Raw genomic sequence first — 22,303 nt, 5'->3', positions numbered from 1 at the left:
CATGCTCAAAGGGATATTCAACATCTGCGCCCATCTACCAGTAGGTGCCCTTCTTTGTGAGGCATTGGAAAACTTTGCTGGTCTTTGTGATTGAATCTGTTTGATATTCACTGCTCGACTGAGGGACCTTAAAATTATTTGGATGTGTGGGGTACAGAGGTGAGTTAGTCATTTAAAAAATAATGTTAAACTCATTGTACACAGTGAGTCCATGTGACTTGTTAAACACATTTTTACTCCTGAACTTATTTAGGCTTGCCATAACAAAGGGGTTGAATTCTTATTGACTCGACATTTCAGCTTTTCATTTTTAATTTGAAAATGTGAAACAATTCCACTGACAATATGGGGTATTGTGTGTAGGCTAGAAACACAATCTCAATTTGAAATCAGGCTGTAACACACAATGTGGAAAAAGACAAGGCGTGTGAATACCTGTGTAGAAATCAATTATGACAAATAAATAGTAGTTTACATTGTTATACTATAGTTAAGAGAATTGCGGGGAGGGGGTCGAGATCTTAAGTGTACACAAGTGTCTACAATAGCGTTAATGAGCTTATACAAGTTTCACTGTCACTTCACATCAAAAAATATTTGGAATGCTCAAACAAAATGTAACAAACCGGTTTTCCCCTCACTTCCTTTAAGCTATATAAGAAGGTCCACTTTGGTCATTGAGTTCGTTGTTAATGTTTTTTTTAATGTTTTTTTGCACAGTTTTCCAGCTGTTTGCTATAGCTAGTACATTAGCACCAATGTTGGGTGAGAAAGACAATAGTGGTGACACATTGAGAATATACACCTGAGTGTACAAAACATTAGGAATACCTGCCTAATATTGAGTCGCACCCCCTTTTGCCCTCAGAACAGCCTCAATCAGTTGGTGCATGGACTCTACAATGTGTCAAGCGTTCCACAGGGATGCTGCTCCTCCAGTGCTTCCCACAGTTGTCAAGTTGGCTGGCTGTCCTTTGGGTGGTGGACTATTCTTGATACACACGGGAAATTGTTGAGCGTGAAAAACCCAGCAGCATTGCAGTTCTTGACACACTCAAACCGGTGCACCTGGCATCTACTATAATACCCCATTCAAAGGAACTTCAATATTTTGTCTTGCCTATTCACCCTCCATGGCGCACACACAATCCATGTCTATCTCATGGCTTAAAATCCTTCTTTAACCTGTCTTTGAAGTGGATTTAGGTATCACCAATAAGGATTGTAACGTTCACCTGGTCAGTCCGTCATAGAAAGAGCAGGTGTTCCTAATATTTTGTACACTCCATGTATAGATAAACATAAGTATTTGCGCTCCTTGAATAAATACATTTGCATAACCCTTATAACCATGTATTAAAGAGAAATGAGCAAGAACTGATCATCTAAAGCATTAATTACTAAAGCTGAAATAACAAATGCTAACACAAATTATTTATAGCACCAATAAACTACTGAGAAACAAGTGGGAATGGGAATCCCACGGCTGATGCAGAGCTGTAATGAGATGCAAACAGCACTAGCACATACTTGAGCAGTACCCAGCTGTAACCGTAGTAACTGCAAGTGGCAATACCTGCAATTTTCCACATTTGAATTTAGCTTTTAAGCTGAATGCATGACAAGACTGCTACATGTTAAATATTGGAAGTAGGGAAGTGGTATTTTGTTACACTTATGACCTCATGATCTGGGTTGTTTGTCTGAGAGAGACTCCTTCTCTGTCTGCGGCCGCACTACCCTCCCTCAGCGAACGGTAAATGCTATCTACAATGACAAAGGACAGCACCTGCTAGGGTAAGGCGCAAAAGTAAATACATTAGTTCTGCCGGGGCTACAAGCATGTTTAGGTTGATGACTAGGGGGCTGGAGGAGAAGGGGGTATTTGTACTGCAGGCAGAGCTGTAAGCAGGGAAAGAGTCTCTTTAATGGGTTACACCGTGGTGGGAAGCAAGGAGGGAGAGCCGGGGAGGGCCTGAGTCTGCTGCTCTGGGGAGCAGCAGAGGAAGAGGCGCTGCCCGAGGCTCTTAAAGGCAAACCTGAAGTACATTATGTGGCCCATAGCCACGAATGAGACGGAGAGGATGACGAGCAGGCCGAAGGCCTCTGGGTTGGGCGCCAGAATCACCATGATGAAATGCAGAAGGTCTAGGAGGTAGTTCATGGAGTTCTGGACGCCGTTGATCAGTCCCCTCTCCGACTCGATCACATTCTCTTGGATGAGCTGGGTCACGGTTAAGTCAAAAGACCATAGACCTGCAGAGGGGATGACGGCACAGCAGTCATTCAGAATGGCATTTTTACGGCCACATAAAAGCAATAGAAAAATAATCAGAATGATTTAATAATCTATCTACTATATTGGCATCAAAGGCTGGCAATATTTCTCTATGGTGACATTAACACCGACTGGAGCCGACTTCCCGCGAAGTGGTGGCTGCTGCCTTATACCAGTGGTTCCTAAACTGGAGAGGTCTGATCTCAATATTTTTATTTTTAAATAAATAAATATTTCTAGCCAAAACAGAATAACCAAATGTGGGGTCTGTGGAAAAAGTTTAGAGGGTGCAATACAATGTCATATTAATCTACAATTTACCCTTAGAGGGATGGTCTGGGAGGCTCACAGGGATCCAGTCACTCCATTTTCAACTCAGTACTTCCTGTATTTCCTTCCTAATTTTAAGCTTTAAAACTGCAAAATGTTCTTTCTACCCCATGGCAAAATGTGTAGAGTTGCAGGAAATTAGCCTCAAAATTGGCTACGAATGAGACGGAGAGGAAATTAGCTGCTAAATTGCACCATTTTCTCCGCTGGGAAGAGGGAGTCTTTCAAATGTTATTTCCCAGGGCCCGAGACTTGGTTAGTCTAGCCATGCATGCACTGCAGCAGTCATAGTAAAACTCTTTGTATGCTATTTTTATCGCATTCTAAAGTTGGGAGTTGTGTTCTGATTTTGAGGGGGTCCCTGATGAATTTTCTATCACAAAAGGGGTCCCCGCCTCCATAACGTTTGGGAACCCCTGCCTTATACAACAAAGTTCATGCGCTACGGAATGATGTGACGCATTGTTTTAGACTTCTGTGCCAGCGTAACTTAACATAGTAGCACTCATTGAGCGCTTTTCCCAATGTGGACTTTCGAGTAACTCACCAATTCTAGCAGCAATGACCCCAGAAAACAGCAGGCTGACTGAGATGTAGGACTGCAGAGGCGGCAGTTCCTCGGTGGGCGGCACGGTCGAACTATTAACCAGCAGACCCTGACCATCGATGGTTAGCACGCTAGTTGGGTAGGCGGCCTCCGGGAGGGCGCTGCTCTTCCCAGTCAGGTGGCTATAGATGTCCTGGAAAGGCGAGACACTGAGGTCAAAGGGGCTGCCCGGTGCGAAGACGGACGCCACGCACAGCATTAGGCAGGAGAGCTGCACCACACCCGAGATGAAGCCTGTGCGGATCAGGCCACAGCTCTTGCGAACCCAGGTAAAGGCCACCGTGCCACAGATGCCCGACACGGCTGAGGCGCCCATCAGCAGGCTGAGCACAGAGCCGTTGAGGCCCTGCATGTAGGCATAGCCTGTGGTAATGCAGTCAAAGCCCAGCACTGTCATGTAGAGGAAAGCCAGGGACATGCCAGCGAAGAAGATGGACTGGTTGTAGTAGGCCACCCAGCCATCGCGGATGGTGCGCAGGGGCTCCGCCATCTGGTAGCAGCAGCCAGTCTTCCTGGGAGAGTCGGCCTTGACGACAGCAGTCTCGTTCATGAGCTGGGAGCCCTCCACTGGGCCCTGGCCGTTCTCTAGCTCTGCAGACCACAGGAAGAAGAGCAGATAGACATGAGTTTTGGGCCACACAACTGTACACAGATCAAGGCCCGTATCCACAGTGTCTCAGCAGGAGTGCTGACCTAGGATCTGTCCATTTGAATCTTAAGCAACCTGCATACGCATTATTTAAAGTACAATAGAGCAGCATAGCTACTGTAATAGGTCAAAGCTGCGGGCTGGAAAACCTTGGTAGAGCACAGGTGGAGTAGGCATTGTGCTGCTCATGAATTTCTTTCAGACCAATCCCTACTTCTCTCACTTAACTCTTTTTCCCATGGTTCATTTGTGCTTAAAATGTCAAATCAAATGTGTCTCAATTTAGGGCGGCAGGGTAGAGCGTTGGACTAGTAACCGGAAGGTTGCAAGTTTAAATCCCCGAGCTGACAAGGTACAAATCTGTCGTTCTGCCCCCGAACAGGCAGTTAACCCACTGTTCCTAGGCCGTCATTGAAAATAAGAATTTGTTCTTAACTGACTTGCCTAGTTAAATAAAGGTTAAAAAAGGGCCCGGTTTCCCAAAAGCATCTTAAGGCTAAGTTCATCATCAGAATGTAGGTGCATCGTTAAATCTCAAATCGTTACTGAAATTGCACTTAAACACTTATTTACAGATGGCCTCTGACCACTCATTGAACAGCTAACTGGGTTGTTGGATGCTTTTTTTTGCCCTTGTGTCACTTTATACACACAAGATTCTCAGCTAAACATAGATAAACACATTGATTCTATCTCTATGACCACAATAACTTCTGAACGAAGCTTACTACAGTACAAAGTTGCCAATGTCTTTGCAATTGTTATAAACCAGCAAAGCATATAAAATAATCCATGACTGCCTTAAAATGAGTAGAGTAAGTAAGTAAGTAGAGTATAGGCCTATATATTTAAATCAATTTCATGTTCAATTGAGTTCTATTTTGCTAATTGTAAGCCGTCTACTTTTTGTCTCAATTTCATGGATTTGCAGGCTTAACGTGCACAATGTGTCATTCATGTGCATAGCCTAAATATTTAGGAATAAGCCACCTAATTATTTGCAGCCTTAGATGATCATTTCTCTCTAGGAGCTGATCTATTGTCAGTACCTAATTTATAAGGTACGATTTGAATGGAGAACGCTGATCCGAGAGCAGCACAGCCTTTCTTTCGATCCTATTAGGATATTGACATGCTCTAACACGTATTGAAAGTTCTCCCTACGTGGTGTTTTGGGAAACGCATGCAAGTTCTTTGGCCGTTTATAGAAACGATGGATTGTTATAACACTCTTAAGCTTAAGTTCCATCAATATCGGGAAACCAGGCCCTGGCTATTGTCTATTTGCATTTATGCAAAACACATGGATTCTCCCTTTTAAAAAGGGAGGGTGGTGAATATCGACAGCTGCTTTACATTATAAGCACATACAAGTACCTGTAAGTCACTCTCAAAGTACTGAATAAATTGGATGACTGAAGGAGAGCCTTCCAGACCCCCCTCCAGTTGTTTTACTTGTTGAAGGCTACTTCCCACAAAGGGAACCTACACCAACGTCTTTTTTTGGTGCGGTCTGCACTGGCCTTGATTTCATCGTCCACGGACAGGACTCCCTAAAAACACGGCACTTCGATACAAGTTACTTTTTATAGCAGGTTAGGAGAGCATTTTTCGCTAACCCTTAACCTAATTATCCTAACCTACTGCTACGAAAAAGTTGATCCACAGGTGGTAGCTCTAACCATTACACTATGAACCCTAGTCTTAACATATTGACATCGACAGACCATTTTAAAAATGGACAGTCGGGAATCGTTTGTTCCAAAATTATTTTGTTAATTCATTCAGGACTGATTGAAAGTTTATTTATCTTGCTTTGTAAAAAGACAGTTTAAAACAGTTGATTTGTTGAAAACACTCCATTTAACCTGTTATGGCTGCAATCCCCCTAACGGGATAAGAGTCATCAAATACCGCTGAATAGCATAGCACTACATACAATAAATGTAAATATTTATGGTAATATTTATGAAATCACAAGTGCAATATAGGAAAACACAGCTTAGCCTTTTGTTAATCCACCTGTCGTGTCAGATTTTGAAATGATGCTTTACAGCGAAAGCAATCCAAGCGTTTGTGTAAGTTTATCGATCGCATGATAAAACATTAAGTACACACAGCATCAGGTAGCTCGGTCACGAAAATCAGAAAAGCAATAAAAATTAATCGTTTACCTTTGATCTTCGGATGTTTTCACTCACGAGACTCCCAGTTACAACAAATGTTCCGTTTGTTCCATAAAGATGATTTTTATATCCAAAATACCTCTTTGTTTGTCGCGTTATGTTCAGAAAAGAGCAGTCACGACAACGCAGGCGAAAATTCCAAATAGTTTCCATTATGTCCACAGAAACATGTCAAATGTTTTTTATAATCAATTCTCAGGTTGTTTTTAAAATATATCATCGATAATATATCAACCGCAAACGTCTCACAGTAGGAGAGGGGAAAACAATGGCTGTCAATTCTGTTGTGCAAGCAAAACTCATGTGACCACTTGACGCGATGTCTGCAACACCACTAAGCAAGGGGCATCACCAAGCAAGTGGCACCATGAAGACAGGAGCTCTCCAAACCGGTCAGGGACAACGTTGTGGAGAAGTACAGATCAGGGTTGGGTTATTAAAAAATATCTGAAACTTTGAACATCCCATAGGGTACCGTTAAATCCATTCTTAAAAAATTTAAAGAATATGACACCAGAACAAACCTGCCAAGAGAGGGCCACCCACCAAAACTCACAGACCAGGCAAGGAGGGCATTAATCAGAGAGGTGCTATGTCTGGTGCAAACCCAACACCTCCCATCACCCCGAGAATACCATCCCCACAGTGAAGAATGGTGGTGGCAGCATCATGCTCTGGGGATGGTTTTCCATCGGCAGGGACTGGGAAACAGGCCAGAATTGAAGGAATGATGGATGGCGCTAAATACAGGGAAATTCTTGAGGGAAACCTGTTTTAGTCTTCCTGCGATTTGAGACTGGGACGGAGGTTCACCTTCCAGCAGGACAATGACCCGACGCATACTGCTAAAGCAACACTTGAGTGGTTTAAAAACTTCTTATGACTGCAGGAGCAGTATTGAGTAGCTTGGATGAAAGGTGCCCAGCGTAAACTGCCTGCTCCTCAGTCCCAGTTGCTAAAATATGCATATTATTATTAGTATTGGATAGAAGACACTCTGCAGTTTCTAAAACTGTTTGAATGATGTCTGTGAGTATAACAGAACTCATATGGCAGGCAAAAAGCTGAGAAGAAATCCAAACCGGAAGTGGGAAATCTGAGGTTGGTCGATTTTCAACCCAGCCCCTATTGAATACACCGTGGGATATTGGTTATGTTGCACTTCCTAAGGCTTCTTTAGAAACTTGTTTGAGGATTCTACTGTGAAATGGGACCGAATGAGAGAGAAATGAGTCAGAGGTCTGCCAGCAGTCACGCGCTGGTCATGCGCATTTCACATGAGGTAGCTGCGTTCAATTGCTTTTCTGAAGACAAAGGAGTTCTCCAGTTGGAATATTATTGAAGTTGTATATTAAACACATCCTAAAGATTGATTCCATATATTGTTTGACATGTTTCTATGGACAGTAACGGAACTTCTTGACATGTCGTCTTTAACTAGGGAACGCGCTTCATGACTTTGGATTTGTTTACCAAACGTGCTAACAAAAGTAGCTCTTTGGACATAATTAATGGGCATTATCGAACAAATCAAGCATTTAATGTGGAACTGACTTAACCTGTTAACCTATGACTTAATGGACAGAAATGAGCATGTGAGAGCAATTTTTAAATTATAAATGTAATCAAAACTGTTACCCCTACAAACATATTCAGTCCAGAAGGTGATGATCATGATCAAGTCTAATGATCACTTTATGGACACTAATCTCGTTCTTATCTGATGCCTAAATAGATATTGAGCTAGGTCGGGGCAAGAAATGTTTTTTTTTTTCCTAATGCTAACGACCCTGTTATCTGCTATGTGATTCTCGGTAACGGCCGGACTGCTTATGATGAGGTGGGGGTTGTTTTGTATTGCCAAGTTGATTTGCAAAGTTTCATAGACATTGGTATTACATTGGCTTAGATATGATCGTAGGGAGATTTTAATTTAATATTGAGCTTTAATCAAGACTAATTCATTGTGATCTATAAGGCAAAACTGATCCTAGCTCAGCACTCCTACACTGAGACACTTTGTTGATACGGGCCCAGATCTCAGCATTTAGTCTTTCTTTCAAAAACAGATTTCTATTTGGTTTACATTTTCTTGTTACAATATTTCACAAGAACACTGATGTTAAGACATGATATCTATCAGTGATGTTTCAGAGAACTGGAGGGCTAGAACATACCTTTTGGGGAGTTCAGTCGTTTCAGTTCCTGGTAGTCTTCTTTCTTGACAGCCTTCATGGCCAGTGCTGGAGTTTTCTGGTAGACTTTCCACAGCAGACAGTACTCCAAGCACATAGAGCACAGGTTCCAGCCGGCGATGAAGCCGCAGCCAATAAAGTTGGAGCAGAAAGCCATGATCTGGCCCACCAACATAGGCGCCAGGATGTTTGTTAGCTGGTCGATGATCCGTACTGTGGCATTCATGTCTATTGAAGAAGCGCAGAATTATTTTATTGTCCATTAACCACAGGAAAAGCAAATTCGTATGACAGGGATTTTTATAGATTTCCTGAAGGTCAATTTACTTCAATGGTGCAGATAAGCAAACTGTAGCACATAGCTCTGGTTATTTGTGAACTGTGGGTCTTTATGGCTTGTGAAAAAATTCCTTTGAGATTAGATGTTCGGAAGTGTTGCATTTTTACTGTGTTAATCTGTTTGATAGCGTTTGTAAACCAAGGTGAAACTGGGGAAGTTATAAAATAACAATTAGTGATTTGCTTTGGTTGGGTTCAAAGTCACGCCACTGCAAGGAGATAAATGCCCGGTCACGAGGCCAATCGATTGGTGATGGTTTCCCTGACCTGCCAGCTTGCTGCTGTCCTGTCCAGCCACAACCACCACCCAGTCTCTCTGGATGGTAATGGACATGGCAGTACTGGCCAAGTTAGCAATGTTGGCTATGGAGATGACCAAGATATAGCAGCATGTCTGAAAACCATGAAAACAAAACCATTATTGATCGCTTAGGTAAAAATCAAAACAAGTTAACTTTATAAATTTACTTTTGAAAAATCGAAACATGAATAAAGTTTCCAGTGTGATATTTTTGGCCTCAACATGTGATCTTACTTTCTTTTTTTAAATGTGTTCATCTTTATTTTAACAGGGTGTCATGGAGACCAAGTCTCTTTCAAATGAGCCCTGCACAGTACAAAACACACACTTGAATACAAAATATGATAATAAAAAAAAATATATATATAATCCCCCACTATTACTCTAAAGTCCCTAAAGGGCATTCAAGCCTCCCTTGCAACATATTCCACATCTGTGGAGCATAAAAACTACAAGCTAGTTTTATATATATATATTTTTTTTTAATTATCATATTTTGTATTCAAGTGTGTATTTTGTATTGTGCAGGGCTCTCTACCTAAATCAGAAGCCACCTTTGGACCCTCTAGCACTATGCAATCCTGTGCTCTTGTCAAGGTCAAAACAATAAAATGCAGTACGAGTGTCAGATACATCAAAAGTTTCTACAGGAGCACTTTGCAAATAAACAGAAAGAGAATGCTGCTCTCTTACATACAAAGGCCCAACCCACCTTTTGATGACTCCAAGGGTACAATTTTTTATTTTATTTTACCTTTATTTTACTAGGCAAGTCAGTTAAGAACAAATTCTTATTTTCAATGACGGCCTAGGAACAGTGGGTTAACTGCCTGTTCAAGGGCAGAACGACAGATTTTGTACCTTGTCAGCTCGGGGATTTGAACTTGCAACCTTTCGGTTACTAGTCCAATGCTCTAACCACTACACTGCCGCCCCAATAGAAAACAGCATCTAGAGGTTAAAGTGTGGAAGCTGCTGCGTGCATGTAGATTATATCACCGTAATCTAAAACAGACATACAGTAAATGGCCTAGACAACTTCCTTTCTATTATCAAAAGACTACACATGCTCTATTTCTCTTTTTTTATTTAACTAGGCAAGTCCGTTAAGAACAAATTCTTATTTACAATGACGGCCTACCCCGGACAACGCTGAGCCAATTGTGCGCCACCCTATGGGACTCCCAATCACGGCAGGATGTGATACAGCATGGTTTCGAACTAGAGGTCGACCTCTAGTAATTGGGGCTGATTTCAAGTTTTCATAACAATCGGAAATCTGTATTTTTGGGCGTCGATTTTGCCTATTTATTTATTTATTTTTTACACCTTTTATTTAATCTTTATTTAACTAGGCAAGTCAGTTAAGAACCCATTCTTATTTTCAATGACTGCCTAGGAACGGTGGGTTAACTGCCTGTTCAGGGGCAGAATGACAGGTTTTTACCTTGTCAGCTCGGGGGATCCAGTCTTGCTGTTAAATAGTCCAACGTTCTAACCACCTGGAGCCTGCCTGTTACGCGAATGCAGTAAGCCAAGGTAAGTTGCTAACTAGTATTAAACTTATCTTATAAAAAACAATCAATCAACGACCGTTGCTCCAATTGTGTACTGAACCATAAACATCGATGCCTTTCTTAAAATCAATACACAAGTATATATTTTTAAACCTGCATATTTAGCTAAAAGAAATCCAGGTTAGCAGGCAATATTAACCGGGTGAAATTGTCACTTCTCTTGCATTCATTGCACGCAGAATCAGGGTATATGCAACAGGGTATAGGCCGCCTGGCTCATTGCGAACTAATTTGCCAGAATTTTACGTAATTATGACATAACATTGAAGGTTGTGCAATGTAACAGAAATATTTAGACTCATGGATGCCATCCGTTAGATAAAATACAGAACGGAATAAACGTTTTGTTTTCGAGGTAATAGTTTCCGGATTTGACCTAAGGCTCGTATTTCTGTGTGTTTATTATAATTAAGTCTATGATTTGATAGAGCAGTCTGACTGAGGGATGGTAGGCAGCAGCAGGCTTGTAATAGTCAAAGGTACTGTATATGGTTTAGAGAGAAATAGTCAACGCGTTATAATTCCTGTAGTAACTTGCGGCTGAACTTGAAAGGGGTTGCTTCGTTATTTTACCGTTCATGTCTTGAATGTCTTGATCTACTTCGAGTAAGGTCTGTGTTTCGTGCAGGCTTAAACCGCCTCGGCGTTTTGATACCCGTGTAAATCTCACTAGGATAAGGTAACGTTTGTCAAAGTATTTTCATAAATCCACTCTACAAAAAAAATGATCTTCGCTTATATTTAGCCAATATTGATCAGTTACCTTGTCCTATGGATATCTACAGTTATAACATTGGCAAGGTGGTGTAAGCCTACACGAAACACAGACTTTATTTTAAGTGAATCTAAAAATATCCTGTGGAATAAATGAATGAAGAAAACGCTTTTCAGATTTTGCTAGAAGGTGTCATGGGAATTATGACTCGCACTTTGGTAGTCAATTCTTACCATGACCATTGTTAAAATAGGATTTCCTGCATATAGAAATTACAGTTTTTGATTTCAACATTCATCACAGGTAACTTAAACTCTATTTTTATTCAAACAGTTGAGAGTATTTGTCTCCTAAGCAGACTCTTCAGTATCATTGTCACTTCAGAGCTGTGTGTGTGTTTTACAGATGGCAGAGAAAAGCAGAGCACCAGTGTGGGACTATTACATGGAATTGGCACCAGGGAAAGCAAGGTGTCTTATTTGTGATAAAGATGTAAGCATGGGGTCAGCAACGGCGAAATAAAAAAATACCACCAACCTGTGGAATCACCTTAAGAACACCCATCCAAAAGCCCATATGTATTATATTATATTAAATTAAAATAATCATCGGTCGACCTCTATAGCTAGCACTTACACGACAACAACGAGAAAAAACTACTATTGTTCAGCTTAGCATATTATCAGCCAGTGTAAGAGTGAAACAAACAGGCCTGCTGTTTTTTGTTGTGTATATTATGGTTGCAGCTGTTCTGGCCAGAGGAATACAGATGGATTGGCTCAACTGGTTAGGCAGCATTTCTAGACTTCACATGACAGCCCTAGAAGAACCCGCTGACTACACAGTCATGAACAAGACACTCAATCTCCTGTTTCTCCCCCATCTCCAGAAACACACATACCAGAGAACTTACAGCAACCCCCTCTCTCAAAAACCAAGGGCCCCTTCACAAAAACACGATTTGTCCCACAATGCACCACGTGAGAGACACTTTCATGATCCTGATAGTGTAGCAGCCAGCAGATTGTAAAATTCGCTATTGCAACAGTCTTATTTTATTAACAAAAAACAAGGCACAGCATTTCTTCCTTGGGACAAAGTCTTGCTGAACAATGTAAATGAAATCTTCTCATTTGGACCCGATCTACACATTCAACCAAAAGAACGAGCCCCTTCAAGAAGCCAAACATGTTTCCTGGCAAATCTTTGTGTAATCTTAAGAATCAAACAATTTTCTCTTGATCGCAACTCAGGCAAGACATGGCTTTCTGTTTCAAATGGGAGGTAATTGAGTGAACTCGAGGTCTGAGTGTAAAATACTGATGTAGCTCATTTCAAAGGCATAGTGAAGAAAGCTTTCAGACATTATTCAATGTGTAGCCTAGGCTACTGTCCAGAGGCTGAACTGATGTGTAAAGGTTGTTTTAAATTACAGATCATATTAGACGAAGGTCACGTTGTACTTATCAAATGGGTAAATGCTTCTGCTGCAAATAACCATTCAATTCTAAGTTTAAAATGACAGTATGAGAGAGTTGAGGCAATGGAATCTTACCAGAACCCATCCATTATATAACTCTGAGAGCTGTTCTTTGAACTGGAAAACCACCATCAAGAGGATCCCACACAGTATGACGGCACAGTTCTGGACAACCAGTGAAGTCTGGGCCACTATCAAATTAGAGGACAAGCATTAGAGATGTAGGGTTGGTCATAAACAATTGATTTCTGAAGAAATCACCAAGACGCATCAAGTTATTTTAATGGTCTCGAATAGAGAATTATTCCAATTTCCATCTAAATCAACACATTCCCCAAAAGTTCTAATCCAAAACAAAATTAACGATTTACTAATGCTTTGAGACTGTATATTGCTTATTCATGTTTTGTGTATTCAGTTCTGTTCAGAAACACTGACTGTAGAGTAGGCCTACTTATGGCTGCATACCTTTGAGTCTGGGGTTTTTATCCACCCAGTCACCGATAATGGCTCCGAGCAGCAGGACTGACCCTGCCACCACCAGTCCGTACACAGCCGTGAGCAGGAGGCTATTGCCATACAGCCCCACCAGAAATACAGCTACAGCGAAATTCCACATACGATCTCCCTACAAATACATGCATGTTACATTGTTGTTTCAACCAGCAACCTGGTTTCATAGCTTAGACGTAACATAGAAAATGAAAATCTGGCACACTAAAGTTATTATGATATGTTATGTTTGGTATGGTTACATCAGACAGATGGTTACTTAAGGCCCCCCAAAAAGTTGGATGGGTGGGTGTATAATGTGAACGTTTAGCAACCCAAAGGTTGTGAGTTAGAATCTCATCACAGGCAACTTTTCAACTACCTACTACTTTTTTTGTTACTTTGTAACTACTTACCATGTTAGCTAACCCTAACACTTTTAGATAACCCTTTAACCTAACTCCTAAACTTAACTCTAACCTTAACCCCTAGCCTAGCTAACGTTAGCCATCTATCTAGAATACGTAACATATCATACGTTTTCCAAATTCATACCATATAGTATGTTTGGCAAATTTGTAACATTGTACATTTTTCTAATCCGTAACATATAATACGAATTGTAATTTGCAACATATCATATGAAATGGGTGCTGGACCGCCAGAAATTAATACACACCATACGAAACGTAACATATTATACTAAATGGAGTGTCTTGGATTTATGTACAGAATAACAAGAAATGCTCTGAGACCAGGTTGCAACCAGCTGTTAAAATGTACTGCACAGTAGGGCTACAGTATATGGATAATGCTTGCAGAAACATGATCCTAGCCTACTATCGAGCCTATATAAAGCTTTCCTATATAAATTAATAATGGTCTACTGTCAAGGGCTGTACACAAAATAAACATGACCTTAATAATGCAATTACCCAATTTAGAAATACCATGACATAATAAATATTGTATAGACCATCGCACATTATAAGGAAACATCCATGTGTCTACTGATGTGCCATTGGACTTGATCAATGGTTTTTGTTTTTTCAAGCAAAATGTACCCAAAGAGATGGGAAATAGCCTATATATATTCCCTACGTATGTACCTATTCTAAAACATAAATAAGCTATAAGATTTTGTCAAATGACCCTCCACCTATGATGAGTAATTAGGGTGATAGCCTACCTAAATATTATTTTAAATTAATGGTTTACAATGGTTGTGACATTTTGTATTAGCTACGTTTGATTCACTTACCCATGTGGAGAGGGCATGTCCAAGGTAAATAAGGAACTTTGGCGATGTGAAGAAAGATTGGACAGATTCTGCAAGGGAAATTATGTTTGAGATTCTTTGTTGATAACGGAACAACTGTGGTCAATAGATCGGCAGTTATCAATACTTAATCAAATATTCCATTTGAATGAGTCCTTTTAAAAGCACTGAAAATATCAAATTGACCTACCACAATAACGTTTCTTAGGTCCCGCGTTATCCATTTGTAATTTTTTTTCTCAAAATAATTTAGTCAATATTTATTTCCCTTTGTACAGGCTTTCGATGCAGGCGATACTCGGTTCATTGAATTTTCGATAAACGCACTCCAAAGCTCCCCTTTCTCCTTTCCAAACTTAGCTATCACTGTAGCTGAAGTTGGAAAGATATATATTTGCCGAAAAGCCTTGTTAGTTAAAATGCAAAACAATAAAATCTCCTGGACGGCTCCAGCAGCCTTCTCTCGTCCTTTCTGCACTGCCAACAGTGTTTTTGTCCCCGCGGTCCCCTGTCAATATATCTACAGCAGAGATATTACAGAAAGGTGGAGATATGAATACCATTTGGGAATGAATGGACCCCAGCAGACTGCCGACCAATCGTGTTCACGTTGTCATGTTGCGTCACATGGTTGCTAAACTAATCGGCACACATTCCTTCTCAAAGTCGGGGTATGAGACGAGAAACGTGCCTATTTTCCGCGGAAGTACGCAATGTCACGATTCCAAAGCTATACAATATTACAGATACCAAGTAACGTATCTAACGTCTTGGAAAATACTTGTAATGTTGTAATTCTTGTTGACGAAATTCATGAAATGCTAGATTTTTTTGGAGATAGCGTCCAGAATGCATCGCGCATTGCCATAGTTGGGCAACGTACACTATAGGCGGTAATACGATTCCAATGGAGTTTACCATCTCCTCAAAAGTATCTCTGCAGACAGTGAGCAACCAGAAGCACAGGGCACAGTCCAGTCGACGACTCGAGCACAGCGTGATGATGCATATATAAATAATAAATGTAAATGCATTCAAAACAAAGGCCTTATTGATACATTGTTGCAAAAGATCTGACAGGTTCCATGATTTAGGTGGTTGTTACAACAATATGAATTATATAATTAAGCAATAAGGCCGGAGGAGGTTTGGTATATAGCCGTGGTATATTGGCCAAGGGCTGTTCATAACACGCAACTCGGAGTGCCTGGACAAAGCCCGTAGCCGTGGTATATCGGCCATATATCACAAACCCCAATGTAATTAGAACAGTACAACTAAATGTTTTGTCATACCCGGTGGTATACGGTCTGATATACCATGGCTTTCAGCCAATCAGAATTCAGGGCTCAAACCACCCAGCTTATAATAACTGCATATATTGGGAGAGGGATAAAGAAATATATATATATATAGTTGCAGATAGTTAGTGACATATATAGTGACTATTTTTTATTGCTTTTATGTATCCCAGGACTCACTAGAAAACAGTGGCAAGTGTTACAGATGTGGACTACCCCAGATAAATAAATGCACAGTAGCCTATCTATTTGCTTACCTGTCAGGAAGAAAAGTGAAAAATACATATAAAAACACTAAGATAATAAATGATGGATAATCCATTGCTTGTGGCATAACTAACACAAATTATCATTTTGTGTAGCATATGCAAGCAGGCTATATGGAGGGCAATGCTTGAAGCAGCACTGCGTGTTTATTTTCTGTGCATGTGTGCATAAAGTTGGTCAGTCTATTTGGGTCTAAACCTACAAATGTATATGCGCAAGGAAGGGGGATAGGAGATAATAATATTACTGTCTCTGTTACATAATCTAATATCAGTCATTAAACCAGCTTCCCCTATCAGTTGGCTATATCGCAGGGGTCGTATTTTCAAAACGCAGATCATCAAAAAATCTGCGTTTTTAAACCATTTCACCTGTGTTTTATATAGAATGTCAACCGTATTTTTTTTTGTTGCTTAACTAGAGTGATCAGGGGCATGCAACTATAGTTTTCCTTCACAGAAAATACATTAGTGCAACATATTCGGAAGAAAATAGCTTCATTTTCATCAGCTGACAACAGAAGTGCAACACAAGCCAATTCTTAGAGTGAAAAAGCAAGGCCTTTTTTGCAAATAACTATGAATGGTCCAACATATGTTTATGATAGAAAGAATGGTGCCAGCTACATTTCCTAATGTTTTGCTTGAAGTTAACCTTGCATTTTACCAGAGGCTGGCTACACTGAGAAAAGTACCAGAGAAAAGTAGCTACACATCAGTCAGAGCACTGTCTGTTGATAGAATGCCTTTTCATGAATTTTCATCCAAAGTGGAGAAGTGCAACTGAAGCACAAAATTAGTCTGATGCCAAGCAGAAATTACATTAAGAAGCATTATACAGCACATTCGGGAAGTATTCAGACCCCTTCACTTTTTCCACATTTTTTTTAGTTACAGCCTTATTATAAAATGTATTAAATTAATTGTTTTCCTCATCAATCTACACATAATACCCCATAATGAGAAAGCGAAAACAGGATTTTAAGAAAAAATAACAAATACCTTATTTACATAAGTATTCAGACCCTTTGCTATGAGACTCAAAATTGAGCTCAGATGCATTCTTTTTCCATTGGTCATCCTTGAGATGTTTCTACAACTTGATTGGAGTCCACATGTGGTAAATTAAATTAATTGGACATGATTTCGAAAGGCATACATGTGTAAATAAAGTCCCATAGTTGACAGTGCATGTCAGAGAAAAAACCAAGCCATGAGATCGAATGAAATGTCGGTAGAGGTCCAAGACAGGATTGTGTCGAGGTGCAGATCTGGAGAAGGGTAGAAAAACATTCTGCTGCATTGAAGGTCCCCAAGAACACAATGGCCTCTAACATTCTTAAATGGAAGAAGTTTGGAACCACCACGACTCTAGAGCTCCTAGAGCTTGCCGCCCGGCCAAACTGAGCAATTGGGGAAGAAGGGCCTTTGTCGGGGAGGTGACCAAGAGCCTAATGGTCACTCTGACAGAGCTCTAGAGTTCCTCTGTGGAAATGGGACAACCTTCCAGAAGGACAACCATCTCTGCAGCACTCCACCAATCAGGCCTTTATGGTAGTGGCCAGACGGAAGCCACTCTTCAGTAAAAGGCACATGACAGCCCGCTTGGAGTCTGCCTTTTGGCAACTAAAGGAATCTCAGACCATAAGAAGCAAGATTCTCTGGTCTGATGAAACCAAGATTTAACTCTTTGGTATGAATGAAAAGCATCACGTCTGGAGGAAACCTGGCACCATCCCTACGGTGAAGCATGGTGGTGGCAGCATTATGTTGTGGGGATGTTTTTCAGCGGCAGGGACTGGGAGACTAGTCAGGATCGAGGGAAAGATGAACAGAGCAACGTACAGAAATATCCTTGATGGAAACCTATCTCCAGGACCTCAGAAGGTGAACCTTTGCCCCAGTCTAACAGGACAACAAACTTAAACACACAGCCAAGACATCTTAGGAGTGGTTTCGGGACAAGTCTCTGAATGTCCTTGAGTGGCCCAGCCAGAGCCTGTACTTGAACCTGCTCGAACATCTCTGGAGAGACCTGAAAATAGCTGTGCACCGACAATCCCCATCTCACCTGACAGAGCTTGAGAAGATCTGCAAAGAAGAATGGGAGAAACTCCCCAAATACAGGTGTGCCAAGCTTGCAGTGTCATACCCAAGAAGACTTGAGGCTGCAATCGCTACCAAATGTGTTTCAAAAAGTACAGAGTAAAGGGTCTGAATACTTATTGAAATGTGCTATTTCAGTATTATTATTTTTTGCAAAAATGCCTAACACCCTGTTTTTGCTTTGTCATTATGGGGTATTATGTGTATATTGATGAGGGGGAAAAAACAATTGAATCAATTTTAGGATAAGGCTGTAATATAGCAACATGTGGAAATGGTCAAGGGGTCTGAATACTTTTTGAATGCACTGTAGAGCTGTGTTTACAAAACTCAGCAAGATACTGTATTTCTTATGCGTTTCACCATTTGTTCTGCTGACAAATGCCCTGAGTGGCCTAAACAGAACCCACATTAACACCAATAACACTATCACGTTTTGTTCAGGCAACCTCAGTCACAAATTGATGATTATAGTCAAGATTGCATATTCTGTGGGGTTATTCTGCAGTCTGTGGTCAAACAAATTATATTTTCAAAGATTTCATGGAAACTGCAATCGTGATAAGCACTAACCAATCACAGCGTAGAGTTCAGAAATACGCAGACCTGTGGCAGACCTGTTGCACCACAGACTTCTGATTTATGATCGTTTTACTACTTAGAAAATAAGTCATCTCAAAACGGTTTATCTCCACCTAAATCCGAATACCATTATAATCTGATTGAACAGTTGTAACAGGCATACTGTAAAAGTATGTACTACTAGTGTAATTACTGCACATTTCTGCATGATTGGGTGGACTGCTTCGGCATTCAACAACGCATCACTTTTAATTTGCCAAACCTTTTGTCAAGACAGCAACAAGAGAGTTGGCAAAAGCAGAAACATTGTATCTGTCAAGCCATTGTGTAATATCACTGACATACAATGTCCAAAAATGTGGAATAATTCTTGGTCATATTGTTGTTTTGGTGTGACAATGCATCACCACAAAGATATTTGGAACAAAGGCCGCTGATATGTCATCAATTAAATACGGGTAACTGCCAAAATAATGGAAACACTTGAGTAAAGGAGGGATACAAAGTGTATTGAAAGCAGGTATCTCCACACAGGTGTAGTTCCTGATTTAATTATGCAATTAACATCCAATCATGCTTACGATCACGTATAAAAATGCTGGGCAGGCCATTATTTTGGCTACCATGGCTATGCCCCCATAGGATGGCAATGCCCCCATCCACAGGGCACGAGTGACCGGAATGGTTTGATGAGCATGACAATGATGTAAACCATATGCCATTGCCGTCTGTCAGCTGGGGCCTCCATTTATAACCGTTGCGTAAATTTTGCAATAAATATCTGCGTGCACCATTTCTGAAAAGACTGCATGCACAAAAATATTAATATTTATACACTTGGCGCACGCCATATATACACATTTCTCATTATAAATCAGACCTGTTGTAAAACGGTGCGCACGTGATAACAATGCTTTTATTTACTCTATGCTTTGGAAATATTGGAATTATGCCAAGACGGTGTCTAAAGGAAATATAAATGGCGAACTTGATCAAATGTCTTTGGAGTTGTTGGCAGAATGTTTTCTCTTGCAGTGACATTTGCTGCATCTGACGGTTTCTGAAAGACAAAAACATTTGCAAATTGTTGTGGATCTGTAAACTGATCGTTTGAATTCAATACAAAAGCAATAATAGCCTATATAATAACCCCAAGTAAATTACAGATGCACATGGTAATTTGTTGTATGGCTACTTTGGGAACATGTACTCATCATGGCCAGAAAAGGCAAGGAATTTGCTGACAGAGGTTAAAGTGCAGACTGTCAGCTTTAATTTGATGTCATTTTCATCCATATCGGGTGAACCGTTTAGAAATTACAAAAAAATGTGTACATAGTCCCCACATTTTAGGGGACCAAAAGTAATGGGACAAATTCATTTACATGAATCGTGAATAATGAGAGCGAGAGAGTTAGAGGCATAAATATCATACCACCCCTCCAAACAAATGCTAATCTTCATTATTCACGATTCAATCCGTTATCATGGTGTAGTATCCACATGAATGTAGAAGTGTTTAGAGACATATTCTACACTTATATACAATAAAAGTTACTCCAATAATAATCTGCTCTGAGTATATTGTGAAGCACGAAGCAGAATGATTGAAGACTTTTTGACAAGTCATCCTTTGTGCATGTTCTTACTAGGGGTGTACATTTAGGTGTAAACGAGATGTTGTTCCACTGCTAGCCTGGGAGAAGTGCTCTGTGAGGCTTACCTCCGGGTAATGTGATCCCATAATGACACAGCATTCTATATCGTCCTCTCAACAAAAGATGACCTCTATCTCTCTTTCCATACTATGCATAATAACATACTTGGTTTAATCAAATTTAGTAACATGAGAAACATTAACACTTTTTTTCAGCAAGCTTCAGGTATTCAATATAAGGTATTTATGGTCAAACACTTGGTTACCTCTTTGACCACAAGTAACAAGTTGGCTGCTTAGTCTCATTGTGTGGGGTGTACAGGACACAAACCTCACACTCAGCAGTTACTTTTGTGTTGTGTGGTCACGGTTGGCATCCCTCATCTATTTTGATCTATTTATGGTTAAGTCAGAGGGGTAAAGAATTGACCTGGCCCTATTGAAGAGCTAAAAACATCTGACCTGATCCCACAAGTGGGCTGCTGTTGTCAGCTGGCTGAGGTGTCTATGTTCAGTAGTAAGGCTTTTGCTGTGTCATGTTGGGGTCACATGACCTGGCAGATTATTGTATGCCTCACTCTTATATATGAGCACCCCTATTTTTCCCACTGTAGCACCCCATCCTATTACAATTTAATTCCACCACTATCTCCGGACACATTTGAGTAGGCAGCACCGCAAAAAGCAGACCACCTATATGAAGTGGCTGTCTGCACATGAGTTGACTTTGAACTAAGTCATGGAATGATGAGATCACAATACAGTGAAGTCCGAAAGTATTGGGACATTGACATTTTTTGTTGTTTTGGCTTTGTACTCCAGCACTTTGGATATGAAATGATACAATGACTGTGAGGCTAAAGTGCAGACTGTCAGCTTTTAATGTGCGGGTATTTTCATTCATTTTGGGTTTACTTGATACACTTCACTGTATTTTGATCTCATCATTCCATGACTTAGTTCAGTCAACTCATGTGCAGACAGCCCCTTCATATAGGTGGTCTGCTTCTTGCTGTGCTGCTCACTCAAAAGTGGCCAGAGATTGTGGTAGTTTGCTCTGCCTTTACTTGCAAACAAATGTTGATTTTGATCCACATGCAACGGCAAGAGAGGTCAAGCAAACAAACCCTCACTCTGTTGCCAGTGATGTGACAGATAAACTCTTCTTTTTTTTATCGATCAGAAACACCTGTCAGGTGTTTACCCCTCTATTTCATGGAATATGTCCTGTATTAGAGGTTAGGATGTCTTGTCTGTTTAAGTCTAAAGTTTCCTGCTACCACTCACCTCCTCAGCATTTGAGGCTCTCCAGGGGGCGATCATCTTCTCCAAGTTAAACCTTCGGAACGCCTAACATCTGGTTTGGATACGGGAAGGAGATGAGTGGAAGAATGCCTTTAACATGGTTAACGGGCACTACAAGTACCTGGTGATGCCATTCGGATTGACAAACGCTCCTGCAGTGTTCCAGGCCTTGGTCAATGATGTGTTCTGAGACATGTTGAACCGATTTGTGGTTGTTTTTGTATTTTTTTATGGATCCCCAAAGCAGCAGCTATTCTTCCTGGGATCCAGCAAAATTAAGGCAGTTTATACAATTTTAAAACATTTCAATACATTCACAGATTTCACAACACACTGTGTGCCCTCAGGCCCCTACTCCACCACTACCACATATCTACAGTACTAAATCCATGTGTATGTATAGTGAGTATGTTATCGTGTGTGTGTGTGTATGCATGTGTCTGTGCCAATGTTTGTTGCTCCACAGTGCCAACTGTTCCATAAGGTGTGTTTTTTTTTTAAATCTGTTTTTATTCTAACTTTATTGCTTGCGTCAGTTACTGTCAGGTAGAGAGTTGTGAACAGGGGCACACTTTATTGAGGCAGGAGATACCAACAGACGGACGCAACTGCGTCAAAAACCTCCAGCCTATAGGCAAAAGTGCGAAACGCGCAAAAA

The 22,303-nt window shown here is 40.6% G+C and overlaps 1 protein-coding gene across 2 annotated transcripts; it reads right to left on the bottom strand.

Moving 5' to 3' along the window:
* Nucleotides 1-677: 677 nt before the first annotated feature.
* slc40a1 (solute carrier family 40 member 1) lies at nt 678-14,957 on the bottom strand. Of its 2 annotated transcripts, XM_042306331.1 has the most exons (8): nt 14,619-14,955; nt 14,411-14,478; nt 13,126-13,285; nt 12,733-12,848; nt 8,852-8,978; nt 8,228-8,473; nt 3,156-3,806; nt 678-2,256 (listed from the first exon to the last, which is right to left on the bottom strand). In XM_042306331.1, exons 1-8 carry the CDS (start codon nt 14,650-14,652, stop codon nt 1,934-1,936), a joined length of 1,725 nt encoding a protein of 574 aa, XP_042162265.1. In that variant the 5' UTR covers nt 14,653-14,955; the 3' UTR covers nt 678-1,933. The 2 variants fall into 2 exon arrangements, with proteins under 2 accessions (XP_042162265.1, XP_042162266.1); XM_042306332.1 differs by lacking the exons at nt 12,733-12,848; nt 13,126-13,285 and having other exon boundaries at nt 14,619-14,957.
* Between the last annotated feature and the right edge of the window lie 7,346 nt (nt 14,958-22,303).

This window comes from Oncorhynchus tshawytscha, linkage group LG26 (genome assembly GCF_018296145.1).
Source record: "Oncorhynchus tshawytscha isolate Ot180627B linkage group LG26, Otsh_v2.0, whole genome shotgun sequence".
NCBI classification, from domain to species: domain Eukaryota; kingdom Metazoa; phylum Chordata; class Actinopteri; order Salmoniformes; family Salmonidae; genus Oncorhynchus; species Oncorhynchus tshawytscha.
This window is presented reverse-complemented; position numbering and strand designations above follow the sequence as displayed.